Raw genomic sequence first — 21,287 nt, forward strand, 5'->3', positions numbered from 1 at the left:
AGCGCCGGCTGCGCTGTCCGCGGGCAGGTGCCCGGCGCCTCGGCACGGCTGCGGGGGGGGGGGCCGCGCCCGCACGCACGGCCCGGGGCAGGGAGGCCCCGGCGGGGCTCGGCTGCCCCCCTGCCGGCGCTGCGTGTGCGGGCCCGGGAAGGAGCGGGGGGCCTTTGTGCCCAGTGGCCGGGCTGCGGCGCGGGAAGGGCCCCGACGCCGGGCGCTCCTCCCCCGGCCCCTCCCCCGCGCCGGGCGCTAAGTGCGGCCCCGCGGGGCCCGGGGCGGGACCCGGCCCCTGCCGTGCAGCCGGGGCCGGGGCTGGGGCTGAGCGGGAGTGGCGGCCGCCGCCGCAGCGCCCTCCCCGCGCGGGCGGCGTCGGGGCGGCCCTGACAGCGCCGCACCCCGGGCCGGGCCCGCGCCGCAGCCTCCGGGCAACGCACGTGGGCGCGGGGGGCAGGTCCCCGCCCCGCCCCGGGCCGGCCCCGGCCCCGGCCCTGCAGCGATGCCTGCGGGAGGAGGCAGCTAGAGCCGGCGCGGACACACGGCCGCCCCCTGCCGCGGGGCTACTGCGCGGGACGGAGCGCGGGGGTGAGCCCCGCCGGGGCAGGCGGAGGCCCGGGAGCCGCGGGGCTACTATGCGCCGGGCCGGGCCGGCCCTGCCCCGCCGCCATGAAGGAGAAGTCCAAGAACGCGGCCAAGACGCGGCGGGAGAAGGAGAACGGCGAGTTCTTCGAGCTGGCCAAGCTGCTGCCGCTGCCCTCCGCCATCACGTCGCAGCTCGACAAGGCCTCCATCATCCGCCTCACCACCAGCTACCTCAAGATGCGCGCCGTCTTCCCCGAGGGTGAGCGAGCGCGGCCGCCGCCGCCCGTCGGGGAGCGCTCCCGGCCCGGCCCCGAGGGCTGCAGGACCCGCGGCCGGGCGGGGGCCGCCACGGGGCGCGCTGCTTTGCCCGGCGCCCAGAGACTCCCGCCGCACGGCCCCGCACACGCCGCCTCCGCACGGGCTCGCGGCGCTTGTTGCGGGCCCCGGGCTGCGGCTCCGCGCACACGGTGATTTGTGTGCGCGGGGATAAAGATATATCCATGTCCACATCTATCTAGATATAGATATCTATCTGTCTAGGTCTAGAGATAGCGATATTGATAGATCTATATATCTTTACATATATAGATATATATAAATGTGTGTATGTATATAGTTATATGTACACACACGTATATATTTGTGCAAGTGCGTGCAAATGTGTGTGTGTGCACATCACTATGTGTGTGTGTAGTATAAACATATCTGTATATGCACGTGTGTGGATATGTATAAATTCTGTGTGCGTATAGACACAGGTATGTGTGTATGTATCATTGTATATATAATTATAATATGTGTGTGAGTGTATGGTACAAGTATCTGTGTGAAACTATCAATATATGTATACATAGTTGCTAGAGGCTGGAAGGGACCTTACAGATCATCGGGTCCAGCCCCGCTGCACTCGGGCAGGAAAGATTGTTTGTGTGTGTGACTATTATAATATAAATGTGCGTGTGTATAATTAGGTAGATAGATGCGTGTGTCTGTAATATTTATACTACATGCATACATGCTGTGTGTGTGTATATAGATGTACGTACATCTATATGTGTGCGGTGCACGCTACCCCACGGGGTCGCAGGCCGGCGGTGTCCCGCGGAGCCGGGCAGGACTCGGCCGCCCCCGGGGTTTGCTGCGACGAAGCGGAGGACTCGCGGCGGGGCCGGGAAGAGGGAGGCGCCCGGCGCCCCGGGGCTGGAAACCTGCCGGCCAGCCCGGGCGCCCCTCCAGCAAGGCAGCAGCCCCCTGAACGCGCGCGCCCCACGGCCCGGCTGAGGACCGGGAGCCGGCAGGCCCGCAAGGAGCAAGCCCCAGGGGCGGGCGCCGGGAGAAGGCTCCGGGCTGAGGCCGGCTCGTGTGGCGCTGGTGCCTGGGGGGCGCCCGCGGGAGACGCGCTCCCCGCTAACGCGCTGCGGCCTGCCCCGCTTCGGCCTCGTCTGTCCCGCTGCAGACGGCGGGAGCACGGGACAAGTGGCGGCTCCGCGCCTGGGCTCCCGCGGGCGGGAAAGCGGCGGAGAGGAGCCCGCGGGCCGGGCCGGGAGCCCGCAGGGCGGACAGGGGCAAGGCTCCTCCGTGCATCTGCCCCCCCACCTTGCACAGAGATTCCCCCCCGCAAAAATGAAAGGCGCCAGCCCGGGGCAGGGACTTGCTGGCCCGGAGCTAGCGAAGAGCCTCAGCATGGGCAAGCACCGCCGGCTCGGAGCAAACGAGTCCCGGCCCGGGGAGAGGCGACCCTCCCGCCGGGCCCGGAGCGGGGGTTGGTGCGGGCTCGGGGCCGCCGCCGGAGGGGAGAAGGGCTCCGCTTGCCGCCCGGCCTCACCGCTGCCGCTTGCTTTGCAGGGCTGGGGGACGCCTGGGGCCAGCCCAGCAGGATCGGGCCCCTGGACAACGTGGCCAAGGAGCTAGGCTCGCACCTGCTGCAGGTAGGCGCGGGGACTGGGGGGGGGTTCAGCGGCACAGGCAGCCGAGGGTCCCCCGGGGTAGTTTGGTGCGGGCAGGGCGGGAGGCAGAGCTCCCCACAGCAGGGGAGAGCGAGCGGCGCCCCCCACATCTGGATCCCGGCTCCTGCGCCCTCGCACCTGGGCATCCAGGTGTGACTGTGCCGGGCCCGGGCAGGGCTCTGCCCCGGGGGGGCAGTCAAACAGAAACGATTGCATCTAAAAAAAACCGATATGGCAATTTAGTGCCGTTCCCCGAATATAAAGACCTAGTAAACGGTGATCATATAATGGTTCGTTTTACAGGAGAAGGTTCATTTCTGGTCAGAGAGCTGTTTTATGCGCGCCCCCCCCCCCCCAGTTGTTCCCTGGGCTGGAGATTAAAAAGCAAATCCCCCTCGGATGTGTGAAGACTGCAAAGCGGTTTGCAAAAACTTTCCTCGATCGTCTAGTCCGCATCTCCGCGGGGAGGTGCATTTCAGAGGTGCCTTTGCCGCTCTCCTTTCCAGGCTGCTCTGTAGCAGCTGTTTGCACCGCGGCACTTGAAGCCTCAGTCCGATTGTGTTAGGTACTGCTGTGTGCTTCCCTTCGAAAACGCTCCCTAACTGATCCAATACCCGAGGAGGACTGGGTGTAATTGTAATTGAGTGTAAATGGTTGTACGGTATTCTTGTCTTTGCTGCTCGGAAGACAAGACACGGGAGGGAGGCGAGTGATACCTTTTGACGATTTTTTAGAGGGACGATTAGTCCCTAAATCTAACCTTAGGGACTGATCCTGGTAAAACTCTGCCGCCCCTCCTCCCCCTTGGTTTGGACAGATACAAGATGCCGAGTTTCATTAGTCCCATCTCTGTTGGTTTTGTAAGATAAATAGAACAACAGAGGTTAATAAGAGAGGGAAAAAAGGGGAAACAGGTTACTCAGAAATGAAGCGGGCTTAGCTGAGGTTTGAGATGAAAGTCAGAGTGATTTTATTTTTCCCTTTCTGTCATAACACCCTTGTTATTGTAAGTCAATTTTAGAAAACACCCTTTTCTAGAAAGAGAAAAGATCTTTCATTAATGGTTTGCAGCAACGTAGCACTGCTCTAATAAATGTATTTTGGCAAGGCTGGGTAGTGGTGCTTCTGGAGGTATTCCCAACGAGCTGCTAAATATGCATTTTAAATTTTATTTTTAAATTATTTCAAGCATGGGATCACCTATTTTGGAACCACTGATTTACCTCAGAAATTTCATGTGCAGTTATATAATACAATGTTTGCTTGTACACTAGTCACCTAATCTTAGCCTTTCTGTATTTTGTATAGTGCCAAAACAGTTAAGTAATGGCATATACTTATTACTTGTAAAATTATTTTTTAAAATAGTTATTTCTATGAATACTTAACATTTTTATAAAACCAGCAGTTAGTGAAAACTAAGTTTTTTAAATAGCTCTTGCTTTCAACTTTAAAATATTTTTGTAGCTGTGCTAGAAAACCTTAAGAAGACGGGTTTTTAATTAAAGTACTATCACAATTTAAGTACAGTATGGAGAAGCATTTGTCAGCTTACAATGAATATTACAGCAAAACTGTGTTTTAGGATGCAGTGATTTCTTTGCCATTTAAATATCTCAACAAGGTTTTGTTTGTTACACAAAAAGGTAAAAAAGCATAGGTAAGAGTAATCTGGTTTCAATTACATGCTATAAAATAGTCAGTAGGCCAAAGAATAATTTAGATTTTTTTTATTGGGGTAGCATTGTAAGAGTGGTGCATACAGGATTTTATTGCTTTCCTCTTGGTTCAGTATTCTACAATATAAATTAGCAAACAGAAAAAAATCCCACTTGTTTTATCTTTGTACTTTTAAAAATCAGCTTCCTCTTTCCACATTATCTTTTTTCAGTGAGCCTCATATGTATGTATTTTAACCTTTTAAAAGGTGATTAGGGATATGAAATATTTCCGTTTTTCTTGAATCTGGCTAGGAAAAAATAAGTTGCATTAAAAGTACCTGAATCTGACTACACAAAAATCAAGGTACTCATTCATTAGTTGCATTGTGTCCAGCTTTGTAGTTTTCATTTGTATCCTATCAGTTTTTCTTCTCTGAGATACCTATATACAAGTAACGTCTCCAGGCTTTTACTTGCATGAGTAATACTTGTTTCTTACTTCATGTAAGAGTTTGGGTTGGAACATAAGTTTCCATAAACTGTTCCTATTAGTTAAGATTTCTAGATTGCAGTATTACAGATGAGCAACTATACATGTCACTTTCAGTTTGATTAAGAGTCTCATGTTGGTTGGGTTTTTTTCTGAAATTTTCACAGACCGTTACATCCCTTGTAAGTTCAAGATAATTACATAGCAGGCAATCCTTTGTTCACAAAAGTATCAATAAAAGATAGTCAAAAGAATTTAAAACGTTGCTTAAGGTATCATTAAATATACTGCAAATAGCAGTAAGCCCTTTCTGCCAATTACACCATAAAAAATGACCTGTATAGTCATGGATTTTCCCCTAAGTACCACATAACTCAGGATTTGTGCTAAGTACTAAAATAACCAGAATCAACAGGAGAATGTTATCTTAAAGTAAAGCAGTAAAGCTAGCATCTGCAAGTAGAGATTGAATTAAATTTCACAAATTTGTATGTGATAGTCTTCACAGGGAAACCATGAGTTAAAGTTGTACTTTGAATAATGTATTTTCTGCTCTGGAACAGTGGGATAAAATCTTTCTTCCAAAACACCGTAAAATATTTAGCTTGCATTATCTACAGGGAGATCTTTCTTTCTTTCTTTTCTTTCTTTATTTTGCAGACATTGGATGGCTTTGTTTTTGTGGTAGCAGCTGATGGAAAAATAATGTATATCTCAGAAACAGCATCTGTACATCTTGGTCTTTCCCAGGTAGGAGTGACTTTCTGTCCATCTGTTAAACAGTGAAGTTTGGATTTACAAGTGATGGTGACAATAATATCTTCCCCTGAACAAAGGGGTTTTTTTTCCATAAAAGAAAACATAGTATTTGAGTCATTTATTTACAAATGCCAAGTGATTGTCTTGCCTTATATCTTTTCGTGTGGTTTTTTTTATATTTTGCTCTTTATTACCTTTAAGCAGGGTAATAAATAATATTTTTTTGCAAATTACATTTTGAGCCTGAAACTCAAACCTACTGCCTTTGCAGTAATATTATACATTTCAGACAAAAGTTGAGATTTTCAGTCTGTACCTTTTTGGATGGTGTACAATATTGAGAATTGCTATGAAATAGAAAGGAAATCTGATGTAAAACATGAGTTTTATGGTAAATGTGCTATGGCAAAGGGGAGCAGATTTATGAGCGTTCACATGGAATTCAGGGTAATTTTTCCTGAGTTTTTCCAGCTCAGTGGTCTTTTCAGTAAAGCATTTTATATGGTTGTGATAGAACTCATAAAACTCTGTTTACTACTGTTCTGCACAAGTAGAAATTGGTTGTGTATATGCCATTTTTTAAAGGACACTTCTAATATTTTTTTAACTTTTACAGGTAGGTACGGCAGAAAATAGAATGATATGTATTGTAGAACATACATTTTAATACTTTTAGTTGAAAATATATTGCAGAAATTTTCAGACAGTACCTGATCTAAAAGACCAGTAGAAAACTTTCATTGGTATCATTAGGGTCTGGATCAGACTCTCAAGAAAAAACTTTTTTGTAAGGAGTATCTTTCATATCTGCTATATACCAAGTGTTTTGTAAAAATGAATAAAGCAGGGAGAAATGAATACTAGCAGAGGGAGGGAAATGGAGAGAGAAGAAAAGTGTGCTATTCTTTCAGTGGCGTTTGGAAGAGTTGGTGAAAAAGATACAGGAAGGCTGTCCCTGGGACCAAAAGCATTGAGTCCTAGGGATTAAACATGCAATTTAATTTTCAGTTGTGATTGATGTTGCTTTTATAGTGGGAAAGTATACAAATCTTTTGGGTGCATTTTTTACAATTTTGCTATTCATACCTTGTAGCTATTAGAAAAATGAACTTTAATAGGTCTGAGAAGTAGATCTTGTATTATTATCCCAAAAGGCTGCTTGTTAAATCTGAAGAAAACTTCTGATATTTTTGTAGTCTCTATTAAAATAAAGTTTGATAATTTGAAACTACTCAGTGCTTTGTATGAATATTTTTTCTACAACTTCTTATATCATTCCAAAGATAATTTTGTATTTTATCTATTTCTCAAATCTGCTGTGGCATGAGGTTTCTCAAAGTGAAATATTTCAAAGTCTTTAAAATTGAAATAATACTGTCCTGTTTTCCTGTATCTTAAATTCTGATTTTAATGTCTTTCTTAAAGCCTTTATACTCCCATTTGCTAAAAGTTCTATAATGAACACAATAAGTGTGATCCCAGTTAAGTAGTCTAATTATTTTAAAACTGTAGATGTTCCTATTAGCCATCACTGAAGTTTTTCTCTTTTTTCTCTGTATGAGGTACTGTTGCTTACTCTGCTACCAGTCTTTTTCTTTAGATTTTTGCACTAAAGTTGCTTTTGTTTTGTTTGGTTTTTTTGCTTTTGTAGAAGTAATGAATTGTCAGGACCTTGTAGGCTGTGATCAATACATCCTAGCAAAATCTAAGCACTACAAAATTAATAGGAGAGAGTAAAGTAAGCTAAATATGCTACATTAAAGAAGATGGGCTGAAGTTCAGCCCTGTGCAGGAGACTACTGAACTATTTAAATCCTGTTTAAACCTTCAAGAGGATACTTATTCTGGCCCTCTGACAGGGGTGAATTTCACCCACTTTCTTTAGATGCATCTTTATAAACTCTAGTTGAAATCCTTTGCCCAGGGAAGGACTGGATGATTTTAGTCTGTCAAGCTTACTGAAGCAAGATCCATCAGCAAATTATGATTACATCTTTAAAAAGGAGCTGTTGCCTTGAACTAGTGGGAACAATATAGAGCAAAGACAATGTGTGAAATTAAGGGTGGCACTTAGGGAGCAGTATTTTACATTTTGTTTTAAAGGCCATTGCTACAGGGTTTGATAATTAATCCTGCATAAGGCAACCCCAGACATTACCTAGTATGCATTTTTTCCTTTTATTTGTATCAGTAAAATACTGACTGGGAGCCTGAATAATATATTTTTTTCCTTCACTCCAGAAACAAAATGCTCAACATCCCCCTTCTCAGCAGTATTTGCTATATCATGACATCTTTTCCCACTCTCTACATTTTTTATTATTATTTTTAAGGTACAGTTTTCTTTTAGACACTTTAATCCTAGGACAGATATACATGGATCTCAGGGGTTTATTTTTTAAAAGGTCTGTGCCAAGTGAGGTCCTGTTTTTGCTTCCCTTGAAGTCGCAAGGAATTTTGCTATTGATACTACCAATAATAGTGGGATTAGCCCCTAGCAGCAAATTCTGCAATTTTTCCTTATCCAGTCATAATCCTACACTGTATTTTCAACAAGAACTCTTACATCTGAGTGCGGGCTCAGCTTGGATTGGCTGGAGTGCTCTGAGTTATTGATGATGATTTTCTAAAACCTCTTAGAATTTTTGTAAAAAGACCATTTTTTAAAACATTTTGACAATTACTATTCTACAAATTGTTTTCCAGTTAAAGTGCAGTTTGTTTAAAAGATATTTGCACTACACTTAAAATGCCTTTAAAAACATTTACAAGATATTCTTGGAGTCCTCTGATAGTTTCAGCTGATCTTGATTTTAGCTTCAGCAGAGAGAACAGTGCATAACTTACACCATCTTACACAACTCTTATTTTTCTCCATTAAGTCTGTGTCCCCTGATGTATTTTCTTGCAAAAATACCAGAAACAGTATTTTTTAGAAGTCCTATCATTGTGAAAATAGAGGCAAGATTTGGGGTTACCCTGCCAGTAAGAATAGTAAATGCTGCAGATCAGACCCTCATCTCGCGTAAATCGGCATAGCTCCACTGATTTTAACATAGCTCCATTGATTTTTACCAGCTGAAAAGCTGATCCTATATCTCCTTTTTCCCTGAATAATAAATGGACTGAATTCCCTGATGAAGTTCTTTTTTTAAACTTTTAGATTTATATTGATTTTATTTCATGAACCCTTGATTTGTGTGTTAGCATTTTGTAACGGAAGGTTCTATAAATACACATCACATGTCTGCAAATGTAGGGGCGTCTCACACACATTACAAGTGGCCTGTGTGAATGGTATCTAACAATCCTTCGAGCAAATCCCTTATTTATTTCTATTGGCACATCAGTTGAAAAGTTGATAATATGAAATAAGCTATGCAGTTTAGTAGTTGTAAATATATACATATAGATATTGCTGTCCACATGTTTTGCAGCATTGAGGGAAAAGCCTTTAAAAAGAATTAGACAACAATTTTGAAAAATAGATTTGATCATTTTAAAGTTTAGACCTGCTTCCTAGCTCTTTCCCCATTTCATTAGAGAAAGAAGCTTATCTTTGATTTTTTTCACAGATCTTTGAATATTGAACTGAAAACATTTGAAACTTACTTTCATTCAGCAAAATATGTAATTATTTTATGCAGAATCCACTTACTTAGTCCTCTGTTTATTATGAATCATTTCTTGGCAGGAAGATACCTTACAACTGAGTTACACATAAAAAAGCTTTTAGTAGGAAATAAATAAATTTGGTAGTAAGTAGGTATTTACAGATATAAAAATCCTGTATCCAAAGGGCTAGTTTAATAAACTGCATGCATAGAAGTTTTATGGATTCAACCAGTAATTTATTTTTAAGTGTTCAGTATTGTATTGTGGGGTTAGAAAGTATATATGCAATGTGCACAACAGGAGGCTGTGGTCAGTTCAAGTATTAATTCCAAATATGGGGGGTATTTGACTATTGTTTAGCTCCCAATTTTCTCAGACGGCTTTAGTTTTCCTACATTCATTTTGCAATTAATAAGCCAAATTTTGCCCTTAGTAATATATGTGTAATCTAACTGGTTTCACCAGCACCGCACACAAGAGTAAAATTAATCTCCCTATGGATGATACAAAAAAACTAATTATTCATTCAATAAAACATTTTATTACTATTTTTTTAAATAAAATCTAAATTACAGCGTGATTAAAATTGTGACCAGAAGCCCAACTCTGCAAATCCTTCTGTGATTAGTCCCTACTCCTGTGTGCAGTTTTGTTTATATCAACAGAGATACTTTTGCAAAAGTAAGGGATACTCATATGAGCTTGATTTTTGAAGTATTTGACTCAAGTCTAGGATTATGATTGTACTCAATAAGACTAAAGATGTAATAAGGGTCTTCTGGATTATCCTAACTGGTCTTTAGTTTTGCTGGACAGTGAACAGAGGAAAGCCTTTAAAATGGAGGCAGTTGGCATGAAAACATCTTCCCCTATGACATTTTTTGAAACAATATTGTTTGGTCCAATCGGGTGTATTTCACAGGCAAAAAATGCTCTTCTGAAACATTATGGACTAAGGATAAAATTCCTTTTAAGGTGGGACTGCTTTTATGGTTTAGACCAGTGCAATACACAATATCTAATACATGGTCAATTTGCTTTTTCAAGAATCATAATGGTATATGCCTGTGTGTGTTTATGAGAGTCATGGAGATGGCAGTGAAGAAATGGTACTTCTGCCCAAATATTATTTAAAAAAACATGAGTCACAGAACAATTCACTCTTCTGAACTCTAAACCTTCTCCCAGATGCAGAACTTAAAACATAATGAACTAACATTGCTGTGCCCACCTGTTACAATTCTGAAGAGGAACAGTAAAGAATTCTTAAATGTTACTCATTGGGAAATGATTTAACCAAATTAACATTGTTAATTCTGTATCTTTGCTTTTCATATGCCATGAAACTTTATTTAAAGAAATAAGCAAATGTTTGTTTGGAATATCAAATAAGTACCAATGCTTTTGATTTTGCAGGGAGGAGTGGAAGGGAACAGTGGGGGAATAAATGACTAGAAAGAATTAGTTTGTCTAGTGCTGGGAAGAAACATTCCATGAATAATGCAGAAAATGGAACTATGAGAGACATTTTCAGGAAAAGATTGCTTTGTGGGCGAGACAACTTCATTTATTCCAAAGAAAAGGCAACTTGCACATCTTAGCAAATCAGTTGGATTGGCCCAGAAGAATAGGTTAAATTACTTCAACTCTCCGCTGTGTCTGATCTTTGGGGCCCAATGCACATCAGGCCACATTGAACAATTGGGCAGCCTGACACTAATTTAAAACACAGGCTCAAAGTATTGGGTCTCTACTTAAATCAATTACTGCATCTATCTGGAGACTTTTTGTTGCTGCATTTTTACAAGTGCCAAACGGAGTTAGCAAAAGGACATAGAGTGCTTGCTAGCTTATAACAGCACTTTCCACTTTTTAAGTTTTTATTATGTGCATGGTATCTAGAAAGGCAGGAATATGCACATCCATGCATGAACAGAGGTTCAGATTGAGTGAGAAACAGAAATACAGTATATTGCTGAAATTTAAGACACTGCCGAACTGGTGTACTACGTTATACTGCACATTTGCTTGAAGCGGGATTCAGTGCCTATTGAGATCAGTGGGAGTATATCCACTAGTTTCAACCCTAAATAAGAATTTGATTATATTTTTGGATGGTATTAGTCAAAAGACAAAGGATATATACCAATGGGGTGGCTTGGCTGTTAACGCTTAGATGATGATAGAACCTGGTTGATGGTTTCTGGAAACATTTACATGTTAATATTTTTATCTCCTGTGATGCTTTGAAAATTTAATACTGCTTATGGAGATATTTTCTCCCCTTTTTTGAAGCAATCTCACATTTGTAGGGCTGTGTTGTTTAATCTGTTGACTTGCCAGTTGTCTCTACTTGCGACTCCCCTGTGTCCAGCATGACATCAGAAAAGCTTGCAAAATCCCTGAAAATACTTGTCACTGAGGAAGAAATGATTCAGTTTAACAGGGGTAATTTGGGCTATGTTATAAACAACTTAAACTTTGGAGTATATTATAAAAACTTAAAACTGTATTATAAAGTATAATGGACAGTGTACAGGGGACAGATACAGAATATGCAGGTCACTGAAGAATGCCTTATAATACAAGAAAAATTCTAGATGTACTTTCTAATGTTTTTTCACAGGTGGAGCTTACTGGAAATAGCATTTATGAATACATACATCCTTCTGACCATGATGAGATGACAGCAGTTCTTACAGCTCACCAGCCTCTTCATCCCCACCTTTTACAAGGTACTGATGAGCTTAAAAATTAATGCAAATCCGTATGTTCTCCAATAAATTGTAGCATGCACAAATGCAGAATAGGCAAAAACCAATGCTGTAGCCTAGCATTTTGGTTTGTAGAAGTGTAGCTACTAAGATATGTTAGGTTTATTAATACTTTTCATCCCAAAGTATCCTGAAGTATATTTTAAATTAAATATTAAATAATCTTTAAACAAGGATCATTTCATCCATCTCAGTTTGTTAGACACATCTGAGGTAAAAAGTTGCAACTGTTTAACTGTGCATGCATAATTACATGATACACTTTTAGGAGATGAAGTTGAGAGGAAACTGTTAGACAGTTAAAATGACAAGGACACTGCTGATGTTCTCACTGCAACACTTAGATCTAGAATTTGGATTAGACACTAGTCAATACCCCTCTTTTTCTGAAAACTGGAGGAAGTTTTCATAACTACCAGTGGTTGTGGATTTATTATTGGTGTTTCATTTAAAAGATGGCATTTATAGTGCTCCTTTACCATCGTGCTGGGGCCTTGAGTCATTACTGACTCAAGGGAAAAGTGTCACCTTGTGAATTGCCATGCTGCTTCTTGCAGATATGGAGGTAGAGTTGGGTGGGACTCTCACTTTATTGATCCAGCATGATGCTACAAGGGGTAAATTTGTCAAAGAAGACAACAACATTTCCATTGACTTGATGACGTGGCTTGGACTGGAATGTCTAGTCTACACTAGGCGTGTTTTGAAGGTATGTGCAGACATTATACCTAAATCGGCCTAATTAGAGTTAGGTCGATCCACATGCTGATTTGTACAGACATTTGAGGAGGTTAGATCAGGCAAAAATGGCTGGCTCTACTTAACTTAATTCACCTCAAGAGATAAACTTCTAACAAATGCCCACACACATTCAGAGTAGAGCCCTGATCCCCCCTTAACCCCTGGATGGACAACACCCCCCACCAACCCCCTCCCTCTCACAGATCCACTGTTCCTCCATGGACCTGCCAGTGCCCCCCCTACCTGCCCACAGACCTGCTGCCCCCCCCCTCCACAATGATCCCCCCACCCTGATTTAGTTGGATTAAGTTCCCAGTGCAACACCTGGCACTGGCAAATGTGCATAAGCTGAAGCTAATCTATGAGCACATGACTTAAAGTAAGTTGTGTGATCTTAGATCAGGTGTGATGAACCCTGAGATTTACCACAAGTATCAATATAGTTCTTTTGATATAATATCATGTTATCCCATTAGAATAACCACTGTTGTCTGTGCATCTCCTTTTTTAGCTACTTTAAGCCCCCTGTGAGAGAAGTTTGACATTCAGTGCATTTGGACACACTTTTAAAAATCACTGAAGGTGTAACAAGTTCCTATCAGCATCTGACAGATTTTTCTCAAGACATGGCCACTAACAACAAGACACATTCTGCCTTTATGTTGTAATTCTACTTAGCAGTGGGCGGTTTTGTTTGTGCTACTATCTGTGAAATCTCAGTACTTGATGATCTCAGCAATAACTCTATTTGCATTCATTCACCAATTTGCAAGTAGATCCCCTTGCATACTCAACTGTTGCTTGGAAATTCAACTCTCCTCTGTCCTGGCCCTGTAACCCTGAAGTCCAGGGACATTCTCACAGTTTGTCCCCATATCTTTCTGTTGAGGACATATTTTTCCCATTGTGGGTAATTCTCAGTAAATTAAAAAATACCAGGTTTCCCTATCATTGTCTCTGCTGTACTGCGGGTAGCTGGGATGCCTCGGGTATCTCAAGAAAATCAATGCTTGTCCCTTTTCACAACGTATCTGGAATTGTGTTGCAACAGTTTTCACTCGTCTCCCAATGCAGTGGTTCAGTCAGAAGTGGACTAGCTGCCAGCTTTCATTTTAGACCAAGCAATAGTATAAATGTCTCAGTGAAATTTTTAGTTCATTTCTCTTTCTGATGGTTTTAGTTGTATGATGGGTAGCTGCTTAGGTCTCGAATAACTCAGTCTTTGACGAACTTCACGTCCTTGTTTATCTGACCACCATTGTACTCTGTGCTGGGGAGGCAGTCCTTTTCACAGTGTAATTTCAGAACTCAGCAGGGATGGGTAGGTATCTGTCACATCTAGGTTGCTTTAAGAAGTTTTTCATTTTATTGCTTTTGCATATTGTGTTAATCTGGGGTTGCTCTGACAAGGAAGAAGTATGTTCAAAGGGGAGTCCTTCACAAATCCCTGAAAAACTTGTACTTGATGGCCCATAGTTCAGGGACTGGCAAAATCTGGCCTGCGGGCAGAATCTGGCCTGCCAAGCACTCTTATCCAGCCTGTGGCAGCCACCAACAAATTGGGCCCCACCCAGCCCTTCTGTCCATGAGGGTGAAAGCAAAGCACCCATGTGTACACCCCTGCCCCAAACGTACCCTATTGTGCTTTGTTTCCATCCCTTGTGGGCAGAAGGGCCTGGCCTGACCAGCACACAGCTTCCAGGCAAGGCTGCTGCTGCCACTGCTGCACCTCTGGGGACCTGCTCCACTTCCCCCATCTCCTGCTGGCTCCGGGCTGCAGGTAGGAAAGCAGCAGGGTGGAGCTGCAACTGAGCAGGAACAGAGAGCATGGAGCTGGGTCTGGCGGCAGTGCAGGGCCCACATCCAGGGAGGCAGGGGGAGCATGGAGCTCTGGTGGGCAGGGTGTGGGTCAGAGGGAGGGAGGGGGCCCATACACACTTCCCTCATGGTACATAGCCCTGACAGTTGGTGGCAGCAGCAGCAGTGAGCCAGGCAGGGGCGCTTAGGATGCTGGTGCCTGTCCCGGGGTGGGGAACCAAACCCCAGAGTCACGGTGGGCCAGGGTGGCAATTAGACACGGTAACAGGCCGGGTTCTATTGGCTATGGAGAACTGAGGCACGGGAAGCGTAGCGGTTTCTTAAACAAGTTGGAAATTTATTTGACTTACGCTTAGGTGCGTAGGAGAACGATGTCTTCAGTTACAGTTTACAACAACAACAACAAGAACAACAAAGGGGTCTGTTGGCCCACGAGGTTCAGTCAAAGACTTGGTCCCAGGGCTGGTCAACAGCTCATTGAGTGGATAACACAAACAACAAACTAACTGTAACACGGTGAATGATGAAAACGAGACGTGACGCCAGTCCAATATTGGTGGACGATCGAGTAGTCGTAGAGTAATGCCGAGGTCGGATGCCAGAATGTTGAGGTGAAATCGTAGTGGGATGGTCCAAAATCGTAGTCAGCAATCAGTCAAATTGAATCAGGAACCAGGAGATCAAAATCACAATCGCTCTAACCAGCACAGAGTGCTAATCTGGGGAAGGAGACCAGTAGGCCCAAGAGCCTGACTGCCAGACAGTCCCTAGAAACACCAGCCCCTCTCTGCAGTGACGCGATCTTCTCCCCCCAGAGGGAGGGGCCCTCAGACCTTTTATAGCAGCCCTATAGCCAATCAGGCTGCTTGGCTAAGAGAAATTTCTAGAGGTATTACCTCATTCCAGTCGTACACTGGGCATGCTCTGCACTAAGATCTGCATAGCAACTGAGTCTGCTCAGAGCTGAAAGTGGGTCAGGGCTGATTGACAGCTCCTGAGGTCATAGAAGGGGTAACTCAGGCCCTGCATGGAATTTTCCACTCTCAATCAAACTGAGTTCATGCATTGGCAGCACCTATACTTAAAATTTTGCTCCAACAGTGCCCAGTGGAGCATGGCTCTGGCCAGCGCAGCACATCACAGTGAGTGGTGCAGCCTCTGCTGGACAGTCTACATCGCCAGTGGTCCCCGCGCTTGCCAGGCATGGGAGGGAAGCCCCAGACACCTTCCCCTGGGCAGGGAAGGCAGCCAACTCCAGTGCCTGGGACTTCCCCCAACATACCCTATGCCCCCCCAGCCACACCCCCAATACCCCACCATAAACGCACACACTCCCCAACACCCCACCATACACCTCCCCCACATCCCACCATACACACACAATATACAAGACTAAGAATTTATTTGAGTTATTATGCAATCACTGCTATATACACTACACAACACAAATCATGACAATACTTTTTGTACTAAAATTCAAATATGTTGTAATAGTTGTTTGACTTTTAGTGTATGATCTGGTTTTTTCTGGTTCTAAGATGGCAGTCCCCCCTCCAAAAAAAAAGGGTATTTCCAGGGGGAAGTGGAGTGACTTCTGGTCCCAAGATGGGAACCAGGAGTGAGGCATCTGTCAAGAGACCGGGGTACCCATGTGATCCTTGACAACTCACCAAAATTCATTAAGGGACCCTCTACCCCTGTCCCTGATACACTTGGTAATCAGGCCTCTAGTATTCTCTGCCTTGCCAACTGTAATCTTATGTGTGTGTATGTATAAGTGTATGTATGCATATGATTACAGTTATATTTTATATATAAGATTTAATTATTATTTCTATTCTCTCTCTCTCTCTCTCTCTCTCTCTCCCTATATATATATATATATATATTACAGTTGGTAAGGCAGAGAATATTATAATTTGGTTTTATATATATTTGTTACAGCAAGGGCTATATATATGTAATGTATATATACATTTGTTATTTTTGAAATCCCCATGCACTTAGAGTAATGATTAAAAACAGAAAATACAGCAAAAGCTTTGTTATCTGGCACCCGTGGGGAATGGGGGGAGCCGGATAACAAAATACTCTGGTTAACTGAGAGGCCTGAACAGGCGTCTTTGCCTGTTTGGGCTGCTGCCCCTCCCACCTGCCTCTCCTGCTACAGGGCATTGAGAGGGACACTGCACAGGCTGCTGTGCCCCAGGCCGTGGGGGCTCAGCGAAACTGGAAGTACCATGGTGGGCACTTCCAGTTTTGCTTTTGTCTTACAAGCCAGCACGCCGGTTAATAGAGCAGCTTTTACTGTAGACTTTTTTTTTTTTTTTTAAATCAAATTCCTCTTTAGGAGGGTAGTAAAACACTGGAACAGGTTACCCAGAGAGGTGGTGCAATCTTCCTCTGTGGAGGTTTTCAAGATCAGGCTAAACAAAGCTTTGGCTGGGGATCTAGTTGGGGATGGTCCTGTTTGAGCAAGTGGTTGGACTAGATGACTTCCTGAGGGCTGTTCCCACCCTAATTTTCTATGATTCCATTATTTTGCCTGTGACTGTATAACAGCAGGGTTTTTTTGTCTAAAGCAGTTGTGTCATGCAATTATATCAGCTATAGATGCATTCATCTCGGGTCAAGACAAGATATCCCCTGTTCCTTGTTTACACTTTTCTATACCTAGATGATTAGTATATATTTTAGCAAGTGCATATTTTTTTTATGCCTCTGGGACAATCAGTTATTTTCCTTATGGCTGCAGGTTTTCCAAAATACTGTTTTCTTCCTACATAAACCTCATTTGGAGACACAATTCTGTTCTCTTTTTGAGGGTGTTCTCAGAAAACTTAATTTCGATTTACTAAAACCTGGGGCTTCTTGTTTTGATGCAATTTTCATGATTATATAAATATCACCATAAATGCCTCACTGGATGAGCTTCATCTTTCTCAAGATCACTTTTAGAGGGTGATATGTTTACTGGCCTGCTAATAGCTAGCAACGAGCTCTTTATCTTATTTATATTCTGCGCAAATACATAATGATGAACGTACAAATGAAAAGATTTTAAACTTGCAAATGATTGGTAATTGATTTCTTGGTATACTGTATTTACTCAATTCCAATAAGAGGACCTTTTCCCCATTTAACTTGGGGGGGAGGGGAAGCCACTTATCTTGGATTCAAGTACAAGGAGGGGAGGGGTGCAGACAGCTGCTGCAGCTCCAGCCCTGGCCTTGGCTCTGGCCTCAGGCCCAGCCCTAAAATGGAGTTGCAATTACTGCTTGCCCTCCTGCTGCCTTAGTCCTCCCACCTGCCTCTCCTTTCTCCTCCCCCCTGCCATTTACCCTTGCTCAGGGTCTGGCCCCACTCCAGCCTGGGGTACAGAGTACATGCTTCAGCCCCAGCCCCAGCCTAGTAACAGCTGTTGCTGCAGAGGCAGCTCCAGCCAGGCCCTGGAGCCCAGACCAGAGCTGCCATGGCCATCGTTGCTACTAAGCTGGGGCCAGAGCAACCACTTGCTCCAAGCCCTGAGCTGGAGTGGGGCCAGAGGGTGGAGGGGGGCAGGCTGGTGGTAGAGACTGTGTGGGACAGGCAGGAGCTCCGGTAGTGAGGGGAGGGCAGGTACCGGTAGGTGCAGGCATGTTGGGGGTATATAGGAGGCAGGGTGCAGGGTATCATGAGATAAGGGGAAGGGATAAGCCTGCTTGACACCTCCCTCTGCCACTGCTTTTATTGCTGCAGCAATGTGTGGGATGAATTTAAGATGATCTACCAATAATTAGATTCTGTGCAAGGGAAATGATAACACATTTATAAATTCAGGGTCAGCTGGGATTCAGGTAAATATGGTATTTTGGTTTTCATAATATGATGCCATGTTGGAAATTAAGATGAACTAGCACCTCCTTTGAAATTTTGGCTTAGTTTTCTATATGTATTTTTCATGATTTAAATATAAATTTGTATTTGATTACAGCTTCCCACTCCTTTTTTTGTATGAGGCATGAAATAAGTCCATTAGGCTATGCATCTAGCTTAGTTAACTGTGACTCCAAATGCCTGTTTACATTTGCCTCTCTAGTACCTGATGTAAGTTTCCTGTATGGGCTCATAGACTATATAGCCTGATTCCATTTGGGCCAGGATTTCACCTGATCAGTTAAATATGACAATTTTTTAATCATTTCTAAAAATTGTGTATATTTACATAAATTCTGGGTGAGAATGAAATTTTGACTAAAGCACTTAATTTATCTAAATTAGAAATTAAAGCCACATTGGTCAAGTTTACATCCCATACAAAGACATTGCGAAACCAGTTCTTGACATTTTAATTTCAGTTTCAGTTGTCATTCTGGTTGTCTCCAAACCTTGTTTAAGATGTCTCCTGCTTAAATTGACAGTTGCCTTGTCCAAATAAAAAGTACCCCTTATAACTTTACTACCTTGTAAATCTCTTCAATCTGTGAAACTGCACACTGAAATAGCTCAGGAGCAGAATTAATACCTCACTACAGACACTTAAATTCGTAACATTTAAAAGTCACTAACTTTTAGCTTGTCTCATTAACTTTACTTGCTCTAAAGGCATGTCTCACATTTCACACTCAGAGTGTTTTTTATTCTGTGAGTGTTGCTGCCATTCAACAGTTGTAGCTGAATACTGTGATGGAAATAAAACCATAAAAATGAATGCACATACCTGTACTTTATTGGGCTTTTCTGTTTTAGCTCTTGAATTAACTCAGTCTATGGGCTGTTCTTGCTCCTTTGTCACCTCACCTTTTTGCTCTTTTCAGATTCTGATGATTCCCTTTTATTTCTATCTGAATTGTTTTTTTCTTCCTTGTGCTTTGGGCATCTGTCTAAAGCTTCCCCCTTCCAACAATTCATCAGCTTCATGGAGGCGTTTCCAAAAAAACAAACAGCGTATGTAGAAAAGCTAACAGCCTTGCAGCTGTTGAAGCCTAGACATTTTTATTTGCCAGAATTTTGTATCTCGTGAAAACAAAGGATTAATTGCATTGCCTAAGAAGGCATATTGCAGACTTCTTTGCATGAACATCCTACTCTTTTGGTGTTAACTGCCTTCAGACAGCTTTAAATATACTATTATTTTTTAAAACAAGAAATACTTCCTGGGGTTCCATTTGCTTCCTTTTCTTTGAACCTCAGGGTACATCCAAGTCTGTTTTTAAGCTTTTATCTGTGATCTATGTAAATGTTCTTTAAACAAATAGTAAGTTTCTAGACAAGTCTCTTGAGCAGTTGCTTTCTTTCAATAGCTTTACCTTCAAAAATAATACCATATAGGATATGGAATAATATTGTCAAATTTTGAAATCGTGTGGTGATTGTTTTTTATAAAAGACAAACTAAGATGAGGCTAGATCTGGCCCTGGAAACTCGGAAGTGGCAACACTGAAAAGGATTGGGAGATCAGAATGAACATGGAGCTCAGCTGGAGCTCCCAGTGCAATGCGACAAAAAAGGGGAATATAACACATGGACATATAGATCGGCAGAGGAAGGAATGACAATTTTCTTTCCATGAGACAGATGCTGGAAATACTACATATGATTCAGTTGCTCACTTTCAAAGAAGGGTATGAAATAATTGGAGAGGACTAGAAATGCCTTATGATGAGGGATTTCAAGAGCTCTATATGGTTATCTTGCTAAAATGAACATTCAGAGGTGCCTTGATTATTCTGCAATAACGAATAAAACACTGGGTACTAAAAGGATCTTTATTCTAGTGGGGAAGTTGAAACCAAACCAATTAGAAATAAGTCTCACAGTTTCACCAGTGAGGTTGATTAAATGCTGGAACAAACTATTAGGGGATGTGGAGTCTTCATCTTTTGAAGTCTTCCAATCAAGACTGAATGCCTTTTGGCAAACTCAAGTTATTAGACTCAGTACTGGGGTAACTGTGTGAAATTTAATGATCTGCAATTTACAGGTCAGATCAGATGATCTAATATTCCCTTCTGGCCTTGAAATCTATAAGCTATGACTCAATGAAAGCTGTAAGCTCGGTGATCTGTGGGGCCTAGGAGAATTACAGCTTTAGCTTACAAAGTCTTTAAGCCCTCTTCCTTGCATGGCCAGCCTTGAACATGTAAATCAATATGCACCAACTCGTAGCTCTGAAAGCAGCAAACAGCTGGACTTTCTAAGGAGGCTGGAGGATTGGGAGGGAAAGCTAGAGATTTTTCTTACATACACACATACTTTAAGTTTAGGGTATACCTCAATGAATCACCTCTAAAAAGTCTGTGTGCCCCAGGGTGTGATCATGATGGATTCAGATCAGTTACATTTTGAGCAAAAATTGATGTGTTTTCCAAGTGCGAGGGCTGGCTTAACTCTGAGTTCAAACTGCTTTACTTACTGGCTAAATTGGAACTGAACTGGCTCCCTTGAGTCCATCAGTGCCACTCCAAGTGATACTGGCATATGTCCACACTGAAGTATTTACCGCATCCTGGCTCATGTGCATGTGACTATGAATTGTCCAAAACAGCCTGAGTAGGTATCTACAGCTTGCTTGGTGCTAACATTTCTGCCTCAGTGACTGCAACTACCCTTGGAAACTGACTCAGCACATTGTGGGAGAACATATCCATCCTTTTCATACTCCTGTGGAAAAATGGCTTTAGTCTACACTACAGCATCTTCACCTAGATTCACTTGCAGCTCTACCTGCAAATTCATTCCTGTTGGGGGCCAAACAATGGATCCATTGGGTATGCTACTTTTATTGGCAGCTGAAACATTTATACAGCAGGGAAGATGGTCTGCAAGACTCTGGATCTAATTGCAGCAGTAGTTTCTGAACCACTGAAAGTAGCAAGACTTTGGGAAGCTGGAGAAGGGATTAGGGTTATGGCAGATGGGAGAGACC

The 21,287-nt window shown here is 43.1% G+C and overlaps 1 protein-coding gene across 1 annotated transcript in view; it reads left to right on the forward strand.

The window, feature by feature from the left end:
* Nucleotides 1-256: 256 nt before the first annotated feature.
* SIM2 (SIM bHLH transcription factor 2) overlaps nucleotides 257-21,287 on the forward strand; it is a 67,374-nt gene continuing 46,343 nt past the window's right edge. The window contains exons 1-4 of the mRNA XM_090060532.1: nucleotides 257-835; nucleotides 2,422-2,504; nucleotides 5,334-5,423; nucleotides 11,674-11,782. Of these exons, the coding sequence (XP_089916658.1) occupies nucleotides 661-835; nucleotides 2,422-2,504; nucleotides 5,334-5,423; nucleotides 11,674-11,782 (457 nt within the window). The 5' untranslated portion in view covers nucleotides 257-660. The remainder of the gene's footprint in view (nucleotides 836-2,421; nucleotides 2,505-5,333; nucleotides 5,424-11,673; nucleotides 11,783-21,287) is intronic.

Source organism: Crocodylus siamensis, chromosome 1 (assembly GCF_052110815.1).
Source record: "Crocodylus siamensis isolate JL-2025a chromosome 1, ASM5211081v1, whole genome shotgun sequence".
NCBI lineage: Eukaryota > Metazoa > Chordata > Crocodylia > Crocodylidae > Crocodylus > Crocodylus siamensis.